Source organism: Cyprinus carpio, chromosome B9 (genome assembly GCF_018340385.1).
Source record: "Cyprinus carpio isolate SPL01 chromosome B9, ASM1834038v1, whole genome shotgun sequence".
NCBI lineage: Eukaryota > Metazoa > Chordata > Actinopteri > Cypriniformes > Cyprinidae > Cyprinus > Cyprinus carpio.
Window position 1 is genome coordinate 11,821,720 of NC_056605.1, and position 21,288 is coordinate 11,843,007.

The 21,288-nt window shown below is 38.0% G+C and overlaps 1 protein-coding gene across 2 annotated transcripts in view; it reads left to right on the forward strand.

Annotated features, from left to right (window-relative positions):
• nrp2b (neuropilin 2b) overlaps window positions 1-21,288 on the forward strand; it is a 70,163-nt gene that overhangs the window by 8,413 nt on the left and 40,462 nt on the right. For both annotated transcript variants that reach the window (XM_042730949.1, XM_019109590.2), the window contains exons 2-3: window positions 3,106-3,280; window positions 12,902-13,083. In XM_042730949.1, coding sequence (XP_042586883.1) covers window positions 3,106-3,280; window positions 12,902-13,083 — 357 coding nt within the window. The remainder of the gene's footprint in view (window positions 1-3,105; window positions 3,281-12,901; window positions 13,084-21,288) is intronic.

Here is a 21,288-nt window from a genome sequence, read left to right on the forward strand (position 1 = left end):
CTGGAGGGTGTTTAGTGCAAAACTACATATTTCCTAATTCAACTAGGCTAGTCAGTGGGTTGCCTGAATGGCTAGTCAGAATGTTTTAGGTTGATGAGGTGCATTTATGTAAAGACATGCTTTTGTGTTGGAAAACAGCTGGCCGGAGCGCAACAGACTGGAACAGAGCACAGAGGTCTCAAGATGCGTTTCTAAAATTTGGGCTATTTTTAACTTGACATGCTGTCCTAAAAAATGCAGTGCTAGTGGTGGGACACTCAGAAACAGCATGAAATCTGATGCAACTGACAAAGACGGCTATCTTCATTTGTGTGTCTGTAGCAGTGGTGCTTTTGAAAGAAAGAATTTAAAGATTTTTATGAGATGGTTTTTACATGCAAACCATTTAACAGCCAAAGCACAGCACCATTAAAAATCTAAAACTATAAAATATCAAGCACTGCTAAAAAAAAATCAAAACTTAAAAAAAAAAATATAAAACTTTAAGAATATTTTTATTTAAACCAAATATTTATACTAATATAAATCTAATCATATAAATAAATGTTATGAGTGGGGCGGGGCAGAGCGCCGTGGGAATGGAGCGAGGCTGGTGGAGTAAGTGATAATTCATGATACCTGTGCCACTCACCGGTCACAAGTCCCACGGAGGAGCTCCGGAAGGACAAAAGGAGGAGGACCAGGCCTGGACTTTATTTTGTTTTGGTTCTGTTTAAATGCGGCAGTCACCGTGAATGGCTGTCACGCTATTTTAAGTTTTGTGTTTATTTTATTATTAAAGTTTTGTTTAAATGTTTGCCATTTCCCGCCTCCTTCTTCCTGGGTTTCGGCACCAATGTAACAAAGTTTGTAGATCGGGAAGAAGGAGGCAGGAACCGGCGAACATTTATCACTTACTCCGCTGGCCTTGAAAAAGAAAAAGAAGGAGATTAGATAAACTTATATATAGTTCATTCATGAAACTCCAGATGGTGCAGGCTGACGGGTTGTTAATGTAACTGGTGATATTCAGAGAGTTAAATGACTTGGCACAAGCTGATTGGATCTTGCTGCATATGCAGCCAATGAGGTTACTGCCTTGCATTTATATGGCTGGCTAGCATTCACTTGAGATTCCTGCAACGCACTTTCAGAGTTTCTATGAAACCCTCCTTCCCCAGCTCCACCTATATAGATCTGCAATGGGTTATTTTATATGCTATTTGGCAGCAGCAGTATGTCTTAAATACTCACGGCACCATATCACCATATGCATTGGCAAAAGCAAGTTCCTGAATTAGCGGCAATAATCTAGCCTACAACTACAGCAATAACCAACAGCAGCAGCGTAGTATAAAACATTGCACAAAACAATAATTAAATTCAGTTGTTGTTTGGCTATTTAGAACTAAGTTTTTCATTTGAGGCAAGATGCATTATTTTTTCATGTTTGGTGGTACATGAAAACTTTTATTTCTTGAAGATTTGTTTACTGTTACAAGCTGCAAACAAATGAGGGGCAGCTGGGTTTTAAACCCAGTTCAGCACTGTACACACTGCTATTGTCATCATAGCTCATTAAGAGGCATTTTGCCTGGTTTAGTCGCAGTATCGTTTGAATGCAGTGTAAATCTGGAAGGTATGAAGAGGTCGCATCCTACCACATCAATCTTGTTTTCCAACGGTGAGAAAGTCGGTGACTGAGTGTGAGAGATCAAGTGTGCAATACAGATGAGTTGTAATTGTTCACAGAAAGTACTGTGGAAACCAGCCACAGACCTCAAACTGTCAATCAAAGCCCTCACTTCCTCTGAACTCCTTCCCTGCGTCCCCACCGGGCCACTATGTGTGACGCTAGAACATCAGCTCTGTGCATGTTGGTTGCAGTGTATTTGTTGTGAATTTCAAGTAACGGCTGCAAAGTGCATGCTGTAAATCCATCCTTGCTGGGCCACTGCTGTTGTAAGATGAGTAGGACCACACGGACTCTGCCACCACAGAATTCCACAGATTCCCACAGAATTGGAACGCCTGTGATCTGCTGAGTTCTACACATTTGGATAACAATGCTTTCAACTGCAGTTTGATTGTAGTGGAAGTTACATTTTTAAAGGAACAGCTCACCCTGAAATGATGATTTTGTTTACTCAGCCTCATGTCATTTCAAACCCTTCTGTCTTCCTGACTTATGCAGAATCCGAAGAAGACATTCTGAAGAATGTTTCAAATGCTTTTATCCATAAAATATGTCTAAAACATAATTGAACTCCACTGACTTTCTTTGCATCAACAAGAAATGCTCAAGAAACATTCTTCAAAATATCTTCTCCAGGCAAGTTCCTGAAACCATCTTGAATCATTCAGTGCCTCCGCGCCTTAAAACATTTATACACCGCCTCTCCTCGAACATGTGAGCTCGGTGCGCGCTGACATCGTAGCGCTCTAGCAGAGGTTAAACAGCTGTGCCTCAATACTATGATCAGAGCAATAATGAATGAGAGCCATATCAATTATTTGAGCTGTGGGAGCCGAGGGCTTGTTCGGGAAGAGAATGGTAAACACAGGCAGGGGAGAGAGAGAATGAGCGCACTATCTATGTGTTTTCCACACAGAAAGGCATCTTTGTCACTGATCACAGCATTGGGTTGATCTCTGACCTCACACAGACACGCTTCCTGTCACTGAATAGCTTGTCATGTGTGATAGAGTGGTTTTTATTCTGAAGATACTGTTGAAGATTGTGTCTTAATGTTTGCAGATTGCTTGTCAGTGATAGAGTTGTATACCAGATGACAGCTGGGACAAGTGCATTTGGCACTGGACACAGCAGATTCTTTGATTTCTCAGTTTGTGTTGATTCGTATTAAACATGGAGCAAAGAACAAAAGCCTTTAGTTGCCAAGTCATGACTGCTTCACTTATTGACTAGCAGAGGTCAGCTATTTCCTTTCACTCAATTAGAATCATTTGTGTCATATTGATTCATGTGTACTGAATCACTTCAAACAACTGAGAAATGGCCATTGAGTAGCATTTAAATTAATATAAATACACTATGTTAGACACGTTTCACAGTGCATTTCATTTGAGTGAAGCTGAATCATATTTCACCTCTCGTCTTTACAGGGCCATGTGGTGGGCATTTGGATGCCAGCGATGCAGGATACATCACCACACCCGGTTACCCACTGGAGTACCCACCCCACCAGAACTGTCGATGGGTGATCACAGCGCCTGAACCATCCCAACGTATCGTCCTAAACTTCAACCCGCACTTTGAGCTGGAGAAACTGGACTGCAGGTGAGCAGAAATGGTTCTGAGGCTCTATGTAGCTGATGATCAGTTAGGAAACTATATATAGGAAGAAACTATGTATTTATAACCATAACCAGTTCATTAATTTGAATATATCAAATCTGACCAGTCTGTATTTTATAAATTCAAGAGGCCACTAGGCAATTTTGTTTACTTTCTTTTATATAATAAATGGTGTTTTATTAATTTTGCTGCTTAATATGCTGCTTTAAAAAAAATGAGTTGATTAGGAAAGACTGCTGATGTTTTTTGCCTAGTGATTATTGGAACCTTCCTGTGATGCCCTGCTGAGCCTGGCTCTAGTCGACATTACACACACTTTAATTAAATATCCTATAAACAAATCTTCGACACACATTTCTGGGAAACGTGCAGACTTGAGCTCTCTGCATGTGTTTCATAGGCAGCTGTTCCAACTCCTCCCTCTATTGGACAGCAGCAGAAATGCATTGGGTCAGGATTGAAGTTTCACTGTATCTTCACAGTTTGGGTGTATTTGTTTTAAAGCATGATTCTTAAAGTGGGACCCAATTCGATGGGAAATTAGCAATCACTAGTGAAGTCTTTGACATCCATGAGTCATGTTTTACAAACCCAGAGCCACAAAGCCTGTCACAACCTGCCACTTCCAGCTCTCTTACTCTACTCACTGAATATTGCCCTTTGTCCTTTTGGCATTTATTAACATTTTGGATCTATTATTTATACATAGAAGTGTTTTTAAAGAGAGATTTATGGGATGGCTTTTGACGTTCCTTTGTTGAAATTGGAGCATTAATTTTTCAGAAGCTTTTGTTGAAAGTGTCTTCACTGAGCACTTCCAGTGAGCACGGCAACAGAGAGAGAGAGAGAGATCAAAAGACAGAGACAGGAAAGTCTGATATGTGTTTCATTCCAGCACTTTGCTTACTCCTTAGTGGTTTGCATGGGATAGTACTGTTGTTATTTTCGTCTCTCGTTCTAACTCCACTCTTGGCTTGATTGACAGAAGATGCGGCACGTTCCATTACATCACACATCCTTTTCCGTGCTTTCCTCCCGCGGGGGATTTCTTTGCGCGTCCATTAGTAAACAGAACTCCATATTGAATCAGACACATTGCTACATTTGGAAAAGAGGAAAGTGGACAGTTTCCCAGTAGTTCTCAGGTTAACACAACCAGTTCTAAGACTTAAAACAGATGTCTTTTTTTAACCTTCCGTCTTCACTCCCATCTGCCGCTCTTCTACAAATGTTCAGACTAGATTTTTTGATCTTTTGAAGACAATGTGAGTGCTGTTTGTCTTGTTTACAGCATGATGCCGAGTGATTGCATGAATGTTGGTTATGCATTGAACTGTCATTTTTGAACAATATTATTGTATTGAATAATATTATACATTTAAAATAAAATATAAATATATACATTTGATAAATAGAAAGATAAATTATTATATTTTAAATGTAGTGTTTAAAATATTTTATAATATTTAATGCAATTTATATATCACAATAATTTTTTTTAAATTAATTATATTTATATAAATAAAAATATATTTTAAATTTAGATTTTTTTTTACAAGTTATTGTTTATTTTAGGCAGATGACCATTCTGACCCTGTGTTCTACCTTTCTATCTCTCTCTGAAGCCCTGTGGGCATTTAAACCACATAAAGGTTAAGTATGGTTATTTACAGCCTATGATTTCAGTGTAGTACACGAAGATGGAAGCTACTGTTATGTCTGATCTGTAGGCCTCATAAATGCACAAATTATATATCAGTGTCTTCTGTTTTACACAAAACCAGACTATTCTTGGCTAAAATCTTCACCCTAGCTCTCTTGTGTCTTTAAACTCCCTGACTTGTTCCCTGCTGCTTTTCTAGCGATTATTGTTTTTGTCTCTTGGCCAGGCAGTTGAATTAAGGACAAAGTTGGGACTATGGAGTTCTGTTGGGGATCCAATACAATCGCAATTGTTATGCCTAGTAAACAAAAGCAGTTCTTTTATAAACAAGTTGTAAAATGATGTATCCATTAACTTGCTTAAACACAGCCACCTCTGATTCTCGGATTAGCTTTGTAAGACAAAAATGTCACAATGCCATACTGGAAGGTGTTACAACAGACTTTTTGTGAAGTGGACAGATCGTTTAATTATGTTGTCGAGACTTACAGACGCAGGGCAGGGTGGAGTGAAACAGACTTTTAGCTTTTAACATTTTTCCAATGAGAAGGACATTTAATAACAGCTCTTATTATGGGTGCATGCAGTGTTATAATGTATCATAAGCTCTCAGCCTTCACACATATTGTGGTATAGACACTTTGGGAAGGCTATTTATTTGATCTACGTTGATCCCGAGGTAGTAACAGCTCAGTATCTTTCCACTGGACATCAAACTGGCTCCATCAGCAGCTAAGCGCTATACTTAATTTATTTAACCTGAAGCGTTTTCCCTGTCAGATATGATTATGCAGCTCAGGGATCATATCCTGGCATCTCAGTCCTAACTGACAGATGTTTATATGCACACATGCTGAAAACTGGCTGTGCTACAGGGTTTCCCCTTTGACCTCATGAAGTTTAGTCTGCTTGTCTGCCACCACACCCTTATGTTCATCTTTCCACTCATTTCTCCTTCAACTCTGTCATAACCTACCTTTTTTGTCCATTCTTTCCTCCTTGGTCTGTAATTCTCATTCCTCCTCTTCCACCCATTTGGAAAGAGCAGCTCTTACTTACATGAATTTCCACACTGGTCTAGACTGGTTTGGTGTTGGTTGATCAGTATAGCCACTGGTTGGCTTGAAGTTGGTTTGCAAACAAATCTAGTTGTCTAAGGACTGGTTAGACTAGTTAAAAAGCCTAGTACATGCAAAACACAATGATATCCACTGATGTTGCTATCTCTCTCCTTCCATTTCCCGCTCACTTGTTCCCTATTTCTTCCCTCCATACATTGTGTCTGATTAAAATGACTCATCTCTCAAGGCACGGCCCATTCTCAGCATTGCTTTATTTCACGTTCCCTATTCAGCTCTCTCTCTCATCACACATACAGTAGATGAAATAAACAGTGTTGATAGTCCAGCCACACTGTCACTGCAAACACTTCCTCCACAGATTTTCCAGTGCTCTGCAGGGACTGAAGGAGGGCTCTCAAACAGTTGTTACTAAAGCAAAGGATGCCACTTTGGAGGCAGTACCTCTTTCCAAAACCTTGACAGACATCCAGTGTTTACAGCAGCATGAGACACTCAACTCACAACTGATTTTAGTAGAGGCTGAAGTTAGCATGTTGCTAAGCTAACAATGTGATAATAAGCATTGCAAATAGAGCACACTTTATACATTAAAAACTCATTTATTTTCAGTGCTTGGAATAATTTGTAACAATATTTCTGTTGTTGTTTTTGTATTGTGTATTATATTTATTCCTTATTAAATGATTCTAATTGCACTAAATGTACTTTGGGAATATTTTAGATATGTGGTATTTATTACCATTGTAGTACTTTTCAGTTATGCATGCAGCGATACCTAAGAATTTGGCTAAAAGAAGATATTTTAGAGGGCAGTATAGTTGTCTCTCTCCACACTCATAAACCATACTATTGAGCTATAGTGAGCTGCCTATATTGTCAGCATCATGAGTGCACTAATTATCCTTCTTACCTTTTGGAACAGACTTTGTGTCTGTAGCTCATCTTTAAATGATTTTGGAGCACAGCCATTAAGGTCACAAAAAGGATGAGTAGAAAAAGAGAGAGGAGAGAAGTGCACCATTTATTCTCCTGTTGCCAGAGAGTGTGATGAAATCCAGTGCACTCTGGCATATCAGTTGGATGACAAGGACCAGATGTAATGCGAAAAAAAAAAAAATCTATCAAAGTTACAGGTACGGCTCAGCGCTTACACGAAAGACACCGTTTCACTTGTCGCACCGGCTTCATTCAAATTCACCGGATTGTTCCACGGCTTCTTGGCACAGCATCAGATGTGTCCCGCTCCTAAAAGTTATAAATAGATTATTGTGGAATAAATATAATAAGCATGGGTTGATTTATCATGATATATCTGTAATGCAATCAGGAAAGTTGCTCGACTGAATGACATGGGTATAGAAACAGGCTGAGTAAGCTGAAATCATGGTTCTTTCTCTCTCTCCTTTACCGCTTTCTTACTCCATCCCGCTCTTTCATCTTTATCTGTTTTTCTCCTTCCCCACTCTTCACACTTTCTTTTCCTCCCTCTGGCACAGTATTCCAGGTTTTGATATTACGTAATCACCATACTAATACACAAAGAATGGATATATAAGTCCCAGGGATTTTATTAATTCAGTGATAGCATCCCTGAGGCTCGATATATATATATATATGTTGTGTTGTATTTTTTATTATCAAAATAGTATAGAATTTTAATAATAAAATAATTATCAGCCTATTATATCAACTAGAAATTGTAAAATCGTAGCATTCCTATTTTTAGCATTGGTTGATTTTTTTTTGTATTTGTTTTTTTTTACAAACCCACTGTATTACATTACAGTACACAAGTGTTTCAGAGTACATTTGCAGTAGCACACTTCACACTCTTACTACACTGAGGAGAGCCGAGGCCTCAGGGTTCGGTGACGTCTCTGCATTGTCTTCTGTGAAGAGGGATATCCGAACTGATGATCGCCCGAGAGCGTTTTTAGACCTCTCAACTCCGGCCACATGCAGAGCCGTGATCACAGACCCCGGGACACCCCACCGTCTCCAGCTGGGGAGCCTTTGTTTCTTAGTAACCTCACAGGGGACAGTAGTGATACTACAGTACGTACAGACTAGCCTCTTAGTTGCTCATGACTGACGTTGAACGCCTATAAAAGGAACAATTTTACACAGCAGTTTCCCCCACTGTCGGCGTGGGGCTTTATCCGTGATAGATTTGACAAATGAACACGTCTAACCTCACAGCTAGATTTCCTCTTGAGTGAGGCCAGCAGTAGCGGATGATATCATCACTCGGTGCGGCTCCCCAGGGGTCCTTCTGATCAATGCGAGTTTTCCGCCTGTAATGAAGAATCGATGGATGGTGTGAAGCCGGACAGGACTCAGGGGGGTCACCCAGGTCTCCCACACATATCACATCTTTCTCAGAGCACTGCTGGCATATCTGTTGTGACCATTATGGGCTTGCTGTACGCTTACAGGGCAGATATGAAAATGACAGCATATGTACAATCATTAATGGGTATATTTAACAGAGGATTTAAATTCTTTATTAGATTTCAGAATGCAGTAACAACTCTACCTTTGTTTTCTTTTTACCTTTCCCTGGTTTTATGACCAAATAAATGGTCGATCTGAGCGCCGTCTGGGAATGCTCTTGAACAAGCAGTTAACATTTTAGGGGGACTTTCAGTATTTTAATTGTTCCACTGGGTAAGATTGAGGTTTTTAGGCAAAGCCTATGATTATTTACTTTCAGTCAAAGGAGTGAGATTTTCTCCTGCAGCAAATCTGAATCTATTCAGTCAAAATGTACAAATGTGATATCTTTTTTATATTTTATTCTAGGTTGTGGGTTTATAAAAGGTTGCTTACTTGTAGCTGTCCAGTATGTGTACAAGTTAGTGTTGGTGAATGGCTAATGCTGTGTGAAGTGGTTTTTAATGAAAAGTGATTACATGAAAATCCAACTAAAATCCAGTGAAGCATTTAATCTAACAAGCCAATTATTTAAAACATGGTCTAGCAGAGAATTTATGGTTTTCTAACTGGTTTTGTCCAACAAGTCCCAGACTTTGCTTTAGATATCAAATGAGGACTCAACATAATCCCAAACGTTACTCTTACTGAAAATAGGTTGGGTAGTATTTTAATTTTGCATAGTCTTTTATATCACACAATCTAGCCATGTTGGCTTCTGTCTAGCTTCCAAGTCACAAATGAACTTGTGGCAAAATACCATAGAGTTTGATTGGAAACACATTTTGTGATGTCAGTAACAAAGCTATATGAGAAATATTTTCTCATCCTTTTTATAGTTAGTTGCATTTTAGAATTTATATTTAGCTAACAATATAGCAGCACCATATTATTATAGTTTTTTTGAAGAAGAAACAGTAATAACAATTTTAGATGTAATCTTTAGTTATTTTTAAATGAGTATTATTTTTTCACACTGTACATTAGAATATCTTTGAATTGTGTTGATTTGATTTTTATTTGATATTGATTTTTATTTTTATTATTTGTTGTGAGTGAAGTGTTTAACCTTAATAGACAGCATACTGTGTTTTACCAGGTTAGAAAACAAAAATACCTCCATAAATTTGAAAAGGCAAAACTATTCTAGGGTGGAAAAACTGCATCATAAAGGTGGGGTATGTAATTTCCATTAATGCCACCAAAAAGAATTGCAAAAATAATTACTGTTTTTAAATTTCAAGCATTTGTTCCATCATCTTCTGCCTTTAGTTAAGCTAATGTTGGTATGATGGCCTAGGTGATCCATTAAAGAAAAAAAAAAAAAAAAAACTATATTGGAACAAAAATGACCTTTATTTTAAAAAGTAAACTTAATATTTGACTCTCATTTGCAGTATGTTGCTATAAGACACAAAATAGTCTTAAAATTGTGTCAGCAAAAATTTGTGCATTTGCCTTGTTAGATGCCTGGATCTGCAGGGGACGTCTTGATAGGTTTGTGCAGGTGTGAAAAAGTGTCCTGGCTCATAGATGCAACGCGTGAAAGGCTATTAACATGTGGCTCTGATGGTGGAGGAGGGGTATATCTGCAGATACTTACTCTGCTGTGGCCAAGTCAAACACACACACATACACAAGCTCAGGGTGCGAAAGCCTGTGTTTACCCTAATTTGCTGGTGTATAGTAAAAGTGAAAACAAGGAAGAAGAAAAACAAGTGGAAAAGAGGCCAACAAAAACTGTGGAGTTTACGTAGTATGAACACATTTTTTGGGGTCAGTCAACAATGCCAGGATTCTTACCCCAAACAGATTCACCATAGTAACAACATTCAGTAATAAGATCCATGAAAATCAAATTACCCTCACATCCAAAGCAAATACAAGCCAGTGTTTGTGTTGTTGTTTGGTGTCCATGTGACTGTAATGGTCTCACACAGCATGTGTCCTTAGGGTTAGGTGAATGCTGTTTTTTGTAGGAGGGTTTGTGTCTTTGTTAATTGGCGTCTGTGATGAATCAGGAAAAGTGAGAGTAACTTTTAACTCTGATTTGAAATTCAGAAAGTCATCTAAAATTTCAAAAGAGAACAGAATACTGTGTAGTTGTGTTTTATGTGTCCAGAAGTTTATTTGAAAGAGTTTGTGTGTGTTTAAGGCTGGTTAAAGACAGCTGCTGGCGTCTGTCAGATGTTTCCTCTGTACTTTTACCTCTCTGGCTGTCATGTTTTCATGCTTTATCACAGAGTGTCCTGTCATTTTGAGGAAAGAGACAGAAGTGCGGGTTGAGGTGGGACGTGTTATCAAAGGCACCGAGGAGGCCTGTACAAATGTTTGATTGGAGGGTGTTTGGTAGCGTCAGCTCCTGAGATATCCTCCTTTACACTTACAGACTCTGTAAACCTTACAAATACAAGACAAACAGACAGGCTTGAAGGTATTAAGATGTTAGTATGCTCAAGACAATTTTTGAATGCTGAAAGTCGGAAAGTTTAAAAAAGTTTAATTCAAGTTTATAGACTCTAAGGAATATAGAAATAGGAATTTGTTACATTTAAAGAATTTGTACAGACAAAAGGAACAAATTGCATTTTAAAATATATTCAAATAGAAAATTATTTTAAATTGTTGTAATATTTTAACATTACTCTTTACTGTATTTTGGTCTAGTAAATGCTTCATTGGTGAGGATAATAGACAACAACAACAACAACAACATTAATATTTACTGTATCAAAATCTAGTAACAGCTTTGAATAGGGAAAAGATATTAAATTTTTATTGAGGATTTTTGCTTGGTTTTTTGCTGCTTATTAATAGTTAATAAACAGCCAATATGCTAGTAATAAGCAGCTAGTTAATAAGGAGATCTGGTTCTTAAAATAAAGTGTTACAAAAAATCAACCACAAACTTTTGAATGGTAGTGTATTTTCACCCATAATAAATAAAATACTTTATTATCAGCCTAACATGTTTGATAAGCATTCAGCAAGCAAGCAAGGACACCACCTTACATTCTGACCACATTATTTTATGTCTCATTTGTGTTTTTAGTCAATTTTAGGAGAAACCTATGAGACTTAAGACGGCACGTCAGTGAATCATAACTGAGAACTTCATTTAGTCACCCAAACTATGACAGAGCAATGCATTTGTCCTAGGTATACGCTGAATAAATATGTCAGAGGAGAAAAGGAAGGTTCTTCAAGTCAAGGCTCATTGATTTCTCTGTCTCTGCGCTTGTCTCTTGAGTTGGAGCAGTGTTTTAGACAATGACTCTCTAGTGCTGAAGGGTACAGATGTTCGGAGGGTCCACAGGCTTGCTGATTTGGTGGTTAAATGAGGCACAGCTTGCTCTGTGGAGTCATGCTCTTCTGCTAGTACAGCTACATAAACCTCAGCCTTATTAACACGACAGCACTGTGCTAAGTAGCAGCACTTTTTACCCTCGCTGCCTGCCAGCTGGACCCAGAATCACTTCTGTCTGATGTGGTTATTTTTTAAGAAACTCTTTGATTCACATTTTCAAAAGAGAGATAATACACCTTTTATTAACTGCAGCTGTCTTTTTATTTCTTTCTTTTGCTCATTCTGGAGCTGTTTTTAATTTACCTGCCATCAGGTCAATTTTTAAAAGCTTTTCAGTGGAAGAATCTATTCAGTAACAAGGCAGAACATGTTAGGTGTGTATAATTGACAGTTTCATAGTTAATTGAGATCAAACACCTTTTAACCACAATCCCATTGTAATTTCTTCTGGCAAGGTTGTTCATATCTTGAGAGCTGACAGGGAGAAAAAAAACTAAACAAGAAAAGATCAAACTCATTATGTAGCAGTGGCAGAACAAATAGACCTTTCACACTGTGTTGTGTGTCTGTTCTATCTAATGTGTTTACAGTCATGCAAAAATCTTTTAATTGCTTTCTGTGTGGAACTATTATGGTTTACTGCCTTCATATTGGGTATGCACAAAATATTGCTACCAATATGAGTTCATTTTTTATTTATTTATCTGTGTTAGTTAATATTGGGTATATATCAGATATTTAATCACGCATACACATTTTAAAAGCTATAAATGCTATAAAAGTTACAAACACTAAAAGTAATCTTAAATGTAAAAGTTCATTTTTCATACAATATATATGATCATTTTGTGATGTCTGAATTCACTTGTAGCATTTAAAATGACTGATTTTAATTCTTAGTGTTATATTTTTAATGTATTTAGGCAAAATAGTATGATTTATCAGTTATTGGCCATAAGATGAAAATAATCATCGGTATCGGACAATGCTTCTAGTACACCATCTGGTAACTGTTCCCAATTGGATATTCGCACAGCTTGGGGAACATTTCGATTTAACAGTTGCCTAATGCCCTTGACCTCTTGTATAAACGTCTCTGTGTTTGGTCTTCTCCATAGGTATGACTTCATTGAGATCCGGGATGGTAACTCAGAGAACGCTGATCTGTTGGGGAGACACTGCAGTAACATCGCACCCCCTGCGATCATCTCCTCAGGCCCCGTTCTGCACATCAGATTCGTCTCTGACTATGCCCACCAGGGGGCGGGGTTTTCGCTGCGCTATGAAATCTATAAGACAGGTAAGCGTGTGCTACCCAGCAGGATGTACAGTAGTTTATCAAAAACAACGCAGTGTCAAAGCCTCGTCTGCTGTTTACGCATCTCTCCCGTGTGCTTTAGGCAGGAGTCTTCTGTTCAAGCACTTGTACTAACAAAGCATTTACAGTGTGGGTAGAGTTCATGTGGGTCCACTGAGCCTGTAAAGAAAGCAGGATTTCTGTGTCTCTCTTGACACATATCACAAATTCTTCCTTTCACACAGGAAACACGTACCTCACCTCTTCCTTTATCTACCCGCCACTCTTTGCAGCATGGGCTTCTATGTGTCAAATCCCACCTGCCTGAGAAGTGTTAATTGGCTTTTGTCATTCGGAGGGAAGAGTCCCTATTGGTCACCGTGGTGTCATTGACAGCCTGCCATTTTTATTGCTTGTGGTATAGAGGTGTAGCTTCGCTTTTGTAAACTGGAGGGAAAGGCTCTGATTGGGGAATTCAGAAGCAGGAAGAAAGGATTACCATTTATGACAAGTTCCAAATGGCTTTTATGGATTGGAGGGAAAATCTGCGATTAGTTATTGGATCAAATGCAGTAGGTCACTATAATCTCCTTTGGAGTGGTTTTAAAGTTGGAGGTCGTAGGAAGGTTATGCACCATTCAGAATTCAATTCAGAATGCCTTTCAAATTGCAATTGACCCTTCACAAAGAGCGCCCCCCCCCTCCATTTACTGTTGCTATGTCCAACAAGCCATGCCACTCTCACACACATCATGTTCTCACGCATTTGAAAAATACATTGTGGAGCAAAGAGAACACTGACAACACTCCACAGACAAGACAGAGCAATGCGTTGTGACAGATCGCTGTAGCGCCTCAGTTCAAACGGCACACATGAACCAATCGTCTTTTCATATTTACTAGTTATAGCATGAAATAAACATGAATTAACATCAGAACATATTTTATTTCAACCGCAGAAAGACGCCAGTGCACACCATTTTTCAAGTTTAAGCCCACCGACGTTAATCTGCCCTCCTGTCTGATTTGTTTGTCGGACAGAATCAGAATGGTGGATTTGGCGTTATGATTGATCAGATCGCCTGTCAATCAAGCTTTCTGCGTAGGGTCAATTGAGTTCTTTAATTTGAATTAAATTTGAATTGAGGTATCAAACAGGATGCGTAATTGCAATTTGAATGTGAATGCAAGAAATTAAAATCTTTTCAAATTTTTAACTGCAAAAGCGAAGTTTATGTAGACAACCTTTACATTTTTCCTTGAGATTCATTTTAAAAGTTTTGAGAGAAAAGCTGTAAAAAGTAATAAAGTAAACCTTGAAGTTTGGATGGATGGGTGGATGAATAGATGGATGGATAGATAAATGGGTAAATGGATGAGTAGATTTTTTTATGAGTAGGTTTTGTGTATGCTTTGTAATTTTTAATTTTTTTATAGAAAATTGTAGTTTATATATTTCTTTAATGATTTAAGTTTATTAAATTATAAAATTTTGTTTTGTTTATTCCATTTTGATATGTAATAAGTGTTTGCTGCTAGCAGTGAAATCACTTTGGGTTGTTTTATAGCTACTGTATGTGTGAACGCTCTCTGAGCAGCCAGATTTACTGTAGCTGACCTCTGGTGCCTTCTTACACTGTACGATTTCTCTCTTGTTCACGGAGCCTTGTCGACACGCACTGGCACAAATTCAGATCAAGGCGGCTGCTGGCGGGCAAAATAAACAGCATGGAGACATCACTTATTCCTTTTTCAACCTTCTGAAAGCATTCCGAGAATGCCTCTTTAATTGACTCCTGATCTACCCTCCCCTGAGGCCGGCTGGGGCAGGGCAGCTGGGGTTACTAACACAGCATGTGTGATGGTCTTTCCTCTTAGCTCCCCACATTAGTGCACTGGGACAGCCATGCAGAGCAACTGGAGGAAGGCATTGGTTGGAATTGACCAGTTAGCAGTTGCAGTTGGTGGGTTCAGGTTTACAGAGGAGTGGCAGTTTCTTCTGAGGAACCGAAACACTCATTAGTGTGGACGCCCGACGCTGAGAGATATCAGTGAAGGCCCCCACACCTCCCGCTTTACGGAGGAAGTGATGCCACGATCCGTTGAGTGTGATCTGATAGTGTGAGAGCTCCATAGCAACCTGGCTAACACGGAGCAGAGGTACGAAGGGAGACAGTGATGAACGCTATAACATCGGCAGGTCGCAGGTTTTTTAAATCATAAACAAGCAATAATGATGAGACCCGTTGGCGTGTGGAAGCTCGCAGTTGCCATGGCATTAACAAGATCTCATTATACTCAGAGGATGTGTGTGAAAATGTGTGGGAGTGTGTGTGTGGATGTGTACGTGTTCAAATACAAAGACAAAGAAATTTTTTTTTGGACTGAATTTTGATAAATTTGAAAAAGTAAGTGTGTTTGTTTATGACTCAATGATCTGGTGTTATATGAAGATTCTTTTTATCACAAATACATATATTTGTCAGTAACGCACCTGCTCTGATGCACAGCACTTAAATTTTTGATAACCAATTAAAAAATATTTTACATTTATAAATATACCATTAATTTTTTTTTTTTAAAAAGAATGCATTGAATTAATCAGAAGTAACAGTAAAAATATTTATAATTTTACAAAATATTTATTTTCAAATAAATGTTGTTCTTTTGAGCTTTTTATTTATCCAAGATTACTGAAAACAGATTTTCTACACACACAAAAAATGCTATAGAAAGGAAACAGCGACAGCAGCAATTGAAACCATCCCAGAATCCCTGAGTGCAAGTGTTGTTTATTTATATTGGTGAGTGTACTGGACATGTCCTGGCGTGGCCAGGGCAGTTTTCTCTAGCAGCGATAGGGATCTTGGGTAAATACACAGCCTGAAGGTGTGTCCGCCTTGTGCTGCACAGCCTGCTGGTTAGAACCACTGCATCAATTCCCCACCTCCTGCTGCACACGGGAAATCAGTATCTTGTTGACCTTGAGCCACCCAACAGCTACCTGTGCCACCACGCTTGGGGATTTCAGCCCCTGCCCTTGAGAGCAAAATTATGTGTTATTTCTTCAGCTGTCTGAAGCTTCGGCCAGCTCCTATCTTGCAGAATAAATGTACGCAGTAGGAAGAGCTCATGGGAAAAAAACCCCAAACCAGACATTTGTTTTCAAATGGTCAACATCAAGCATCCTTATTATGCTGTTTAGTTGCTGCATTCAGAGTGTAAGAAAGCCCAGTGACCTTACATATATGAACCTCATTCATAATAAGCACTTAGTTTACTCAACCGTACACTTAACCACATGATTCTGTTGCCACAGTTACAATATAAAAACTCTCAGCCAATCAGATCTTCATCAGTGGAGTTGTAGAATAGCCAGTTACAGCTCACAACACAACAGTTGCCCTACAGTCATAGTGATGCTCATCTAGCAGTGACTGCATCCATTCTACTATCAGAATTATCAAGGGCTAATGCACAGAGATACTGCCCTACAGATGTTTTGAAGCTCTGGTATGTTTTTGTTGTTGTTGTTGCGATGAATGAAAAAAATAAAAAAATAAAAAAATTGATTTTTATTTTGTATTTTTTTATTAAATTGTGAAGACTTTTAATAATGTAACAGAAGATTTCTATTTTAATTAAATTGTTCCTTTTAACTTTATATTCATTAAAGAATCCTGGAAAAAAGTTTTTCTGTTTCCACAGAAATATTAAGATGCACAACTGTTGTTGAATAGATTAGATAAGATTTATAATGAAATGTTTTTTGAGCAGCAAATCACCATATTAAATTATTTCTGAAGGATCATGTGACAGCAAAGACTGAAGTAATGATGCTGAAAATTAATCTTTGTCATCACAAGAATAAATTACATTTTAAAATATATTTGTAGAAAACAGTTATTTAAAAAATATTTTTTTATATTTCATATTTTAAATGTATTAATTATTCACATTATTACTTGTTTTTTTTTCATCAAATAAATTCAGCCTTGGTGAGCATAAGAGAGCATAAGAGAGCATAAGAGACCCCAAACATTTGAATGGCAATATATATTTGTTTTTAAACTATAAATTGTCTATGCAGAGCTTGGAATATGATTCACGAGCCATATGGACTTTTTTATTTATTTATTGTATTTTTTTAAACTAGACAGAGATGGTCACTATAAATCATTGTTGTGGAAAAGGAGAGTGGGACATTTCTCTCGTTGTGTTTTGTCCATGGAAAAAAAACATTGTACATGTTTGAAGAGACACAAGGGTGAGTAAATATTGAGCAAATTAAAATTTCTGAGCCAACTACTCTTTTAAACAAATATTAAAATGATGACAAACTTTGCTGAAGTGCAAACGACATTCTGAAAGCCAGAAATCTCTATACACATATTCATAAACATCCAAGCATTCCCAGCATGCTTGTGTATGTTGTATGGCTTAGATCAAAATCATGCCAGCACACCTCACACATATAGTACTGTAATCTCTTTTACACACACACATACACACACACACACCATTCACTCATCCATGACAAACATTCCTATTCTACCCAGCAACGCTCCTTAATAACAGCCCCCCCATTTCCCTCTGGCCACAGACAGACCCAGCTACACACACCAATCCCGGTGCTGAGCCTCCAACGCGTGGTCCAGACATGGCTTTCCCTTGCTGGAGGAGGGGTGGGGGAGAATTCCCCATCTTTCTGCAGGCTGGCTGTTTTTACCATGCTCACAAACATGAATTAATGAGAGCCAACAAAAAGGCTGATGGCGTCGGGGTCACTCATGCATACTGCAGCCCAGTACAGTAGTGGCTCAGCAGGGGTCTGGCATACTGTCTGCCCGTCTGAGGTGGCGTGAGTATAAGGGGTCAACGCGTGACTGGCAGGCTCTCATACGCACAGATATACACACATACAGACAGCCTGTCTGAGGAGCAAGCTGTAGTAAAGCATAATGTCACCACTGCAGGGTAAAGGCGTGTGACAGCACATCTGACCCAGTAATGGGGGGAACGTGCCAGTCTGGATGTTTTCACACAAATGTGTTTATGTGGTATTAAAGTGTCAGGAAATGGGGAAAAATAAAATGCAATGATAAAAAAAAAAAAACTTCACAAAAGGAATTAATTTTCAATTAATGATACACAAAGTTAAATAAATAATTAATTATAAATAATTATAATTATAAATAAGTATAATTTTTTTTTTAAATAATATGTATTGATATGTACATATGTAATCTTTAAAATAAAAAAATTTACACACGTTGAAATCTACATATGTAATCTTTAAAATAAAAAAATGTACACACGTCTGTGATGAAAAAACGGTTAGAAATTAATTTGATTCCCAATTCCAAAAGAAGAATAAGGAAGTGTCTTAAAATCCGAAGGGTCATTAGACAGTTTTAAGACATAACAGTTACAAACTCTCTTGCAAGTAACATTTTGCTTAGCTAGAGAGAAGCTGTTTTAGGTGTAGATATTGTATGTAATGAGTTATTTATATCGCTGATCACTGGAGATGGTAGAAACAATAAGGAAAGAAAGTGCATGTGTGTTAGAGAGAACCAACATTCAAACATGTGACGTGTACAGGCAGGTGCTAGTGGAAATGCCAAGGATGTGAGTCCGACACATTCATACACACACATACACACATACAAATGCAAGCCTTGAACAGATGTAGTGTGCTGAATTAGTGCAGGAGGGTGTAACATTAACCCTGGCCTGCTGTCTCTCTGGGACCTGTCTCTCTCTCAGCTGCTCGGGTGCCAGACAGACCCTGGTTTCCTGTGTGCTGCCCACACTGAGCAAGTGCACGAGCCGAGGTGATTCTACACATTATTTAAGAAGGCTTCAGGCCCCCTTGTCTATCATATTAGCCTCCCTAAAAATATGTGATTAATGCAGCTGTCACCACCAAACTCAATGAAAGCTGGTTACCGCCTTAGAAGAAATAATACGAAAAGAAACTGTGAGACGGAGTTTAAAACAAATAAACATTTGTGTATTTGGCAGTTGCTTTCATTCAAAGTGACATTGCATTCAAGGTATATATATGTATTTATATCAGTCCTTGTATTCCCTGGGAATTCCCTAGCACCATCATAAATGTTTGAGCTACTGAAATACACTTAAAATAAAATTCAATTCAATTTAATAAAATACCAAAAAAAAAAAGGAAAAGTAAATACAGCGACAAAAAGAAAATTCAAATTTTTTGATAATAATGCAAATAAAATATAAATAAAAAAACAATAGTTTTAAAATCATATTTTTAAAATAATTCTTAAAAACAAATTATTAAATAGCAATAAATATTTAATTAAAAAATAAAAGCAATTTAATTTTAATATCTTGGCTATGTCTTTTAGTAAGCAATTTGTTATAGAAAAATAAAATTGCGATTATGAATACTAATAAGTACCTTTATTATATTTTATTTATTTATTTATTTATGTTTTTTTTTTAAGTGAATCCATCTATGATCGCCTAAAACCACTAAAAGTATGCAGTTATCCAATCTTTATGTGATGCTTACAGAAAAAGTTAGATGTATACAGTTACTGGGTCCAAAATGTTGCACAGATTGGACTGGACATGGTGTTACAGTTAAATTGGGGGGAATGGAGTTCCACCCAGGGGTCGAGGTTTGGCTTGTTTACTTCGGACAAAATACAATTTTTGTGCACACCACATTTGCTTTTTGGTTTATTAAAAATGCTACTGGGGTGAATATTGAACTCGCATCCTTTTGACCTCAAAAAAGTAAACTGCCACATTCTAGAATCTCTGCAAACTCTTGTGCATGAGAGCATCTGTGTGAGTGAGCATGTTTGTGAGTCTCAAGGGCAGGTCTGAACCCGTCCACATGGGGTCACTGACCTGTCATTAAGGCCTCAGACATTATACTGCAGTCTACAGCTCTAGTACTTTAAATAGTGCTCTGTTAATTTTGAAATGGGATATTCGTGTAACAGTATGACAGTCTTGAAGGAAGAAATCAGTCCCAGTATGTGTATAGGTGATATGAGGTTGCGTGAAGCACACTTGTCATTCCCAGTTCCCACACAGCTGCTCAGCGAGCACAGAAATAGTTAACACATTTGAGTTATTGAAGAGTTAAGAGTCACAGATCACTGAGCGTTTGTTCTCTGAGCCATTGATGTTTTACCCCCACAGCCCCTGTCAACAGCTCCTATTTCTCTTACTTTCACTCTCATCTGTGCTTTTATTTTTAAAATAATGCGAGCAGCACTTCCTGTGCCTCAAACGGAGATCCTTTGAGATTACAGGAAGAATATCATGGGATTTCATGGGCTTGACTGCATGTGTGTGTTGAGGTGTGAGCATGTGTTTGCCCTTCTGTGCATTAGTATGAGCAGTGTGACTCTGCAGCCCTCTGAAAAGGTGACGTTATACATGAATGTGCCGTGCATCGTGTCAAAGGCTGGTGTGTACTAGGACTTGTGTCACGACTGAAGGTGAAGCATGACTGTGCATGTGTTAGCATACAAGGAACACTAACTCTGTGATACAAAGCCAAACACTATCCAGCATAGGCTTAAAACCAGCTTGAAACTATAAAGGTTTACTACACAGCCTAAAAGGGATAGATAGTTTACCTAGACATAAAAATCCTGTCATTATTTACCCATTGTTTCAAAGCATTGTGATATTCGTTCTATTGTGAAACACAAAAGGAGATGTTTAGCAGAATGTCCAAGCTGCTCTTTTCCATACAATTCAGTTGACCCAGCATAATTCGCAAAATTTCACGTCAGCAAAAAATGTGCATTGTCAATAGTGTAGCAATGCATGAAGCACAGCTCAAACAGAAGTCACTTTAAAAAACAAAGAAGCTTTCTGTCGATAAGTGTGTGAATCCATGGGACTAATTTGAACTTTTGCCAAATCTGCTTTCACCCTCTCCCAAAACTCACGATTACGCAAATTCCTGGATATCTGAGATGCGTGTCATACAACATCATATCCTAAAATGACACCTTAATGTACAGTACGTCTATGTCACAGAAATCCCTTCTGCAGTAGACACAAACATGCAACATGAGAATCGCTGAGCGTCATCTGACTATAGCGGTAACTGAATATTGACAGCAGCTTCAGGGATGGGAAATCATTCTAATTCAGCACTTTTTCAGATGAAGGATTTTTCCGTACGGATATAAAGCTTCACTT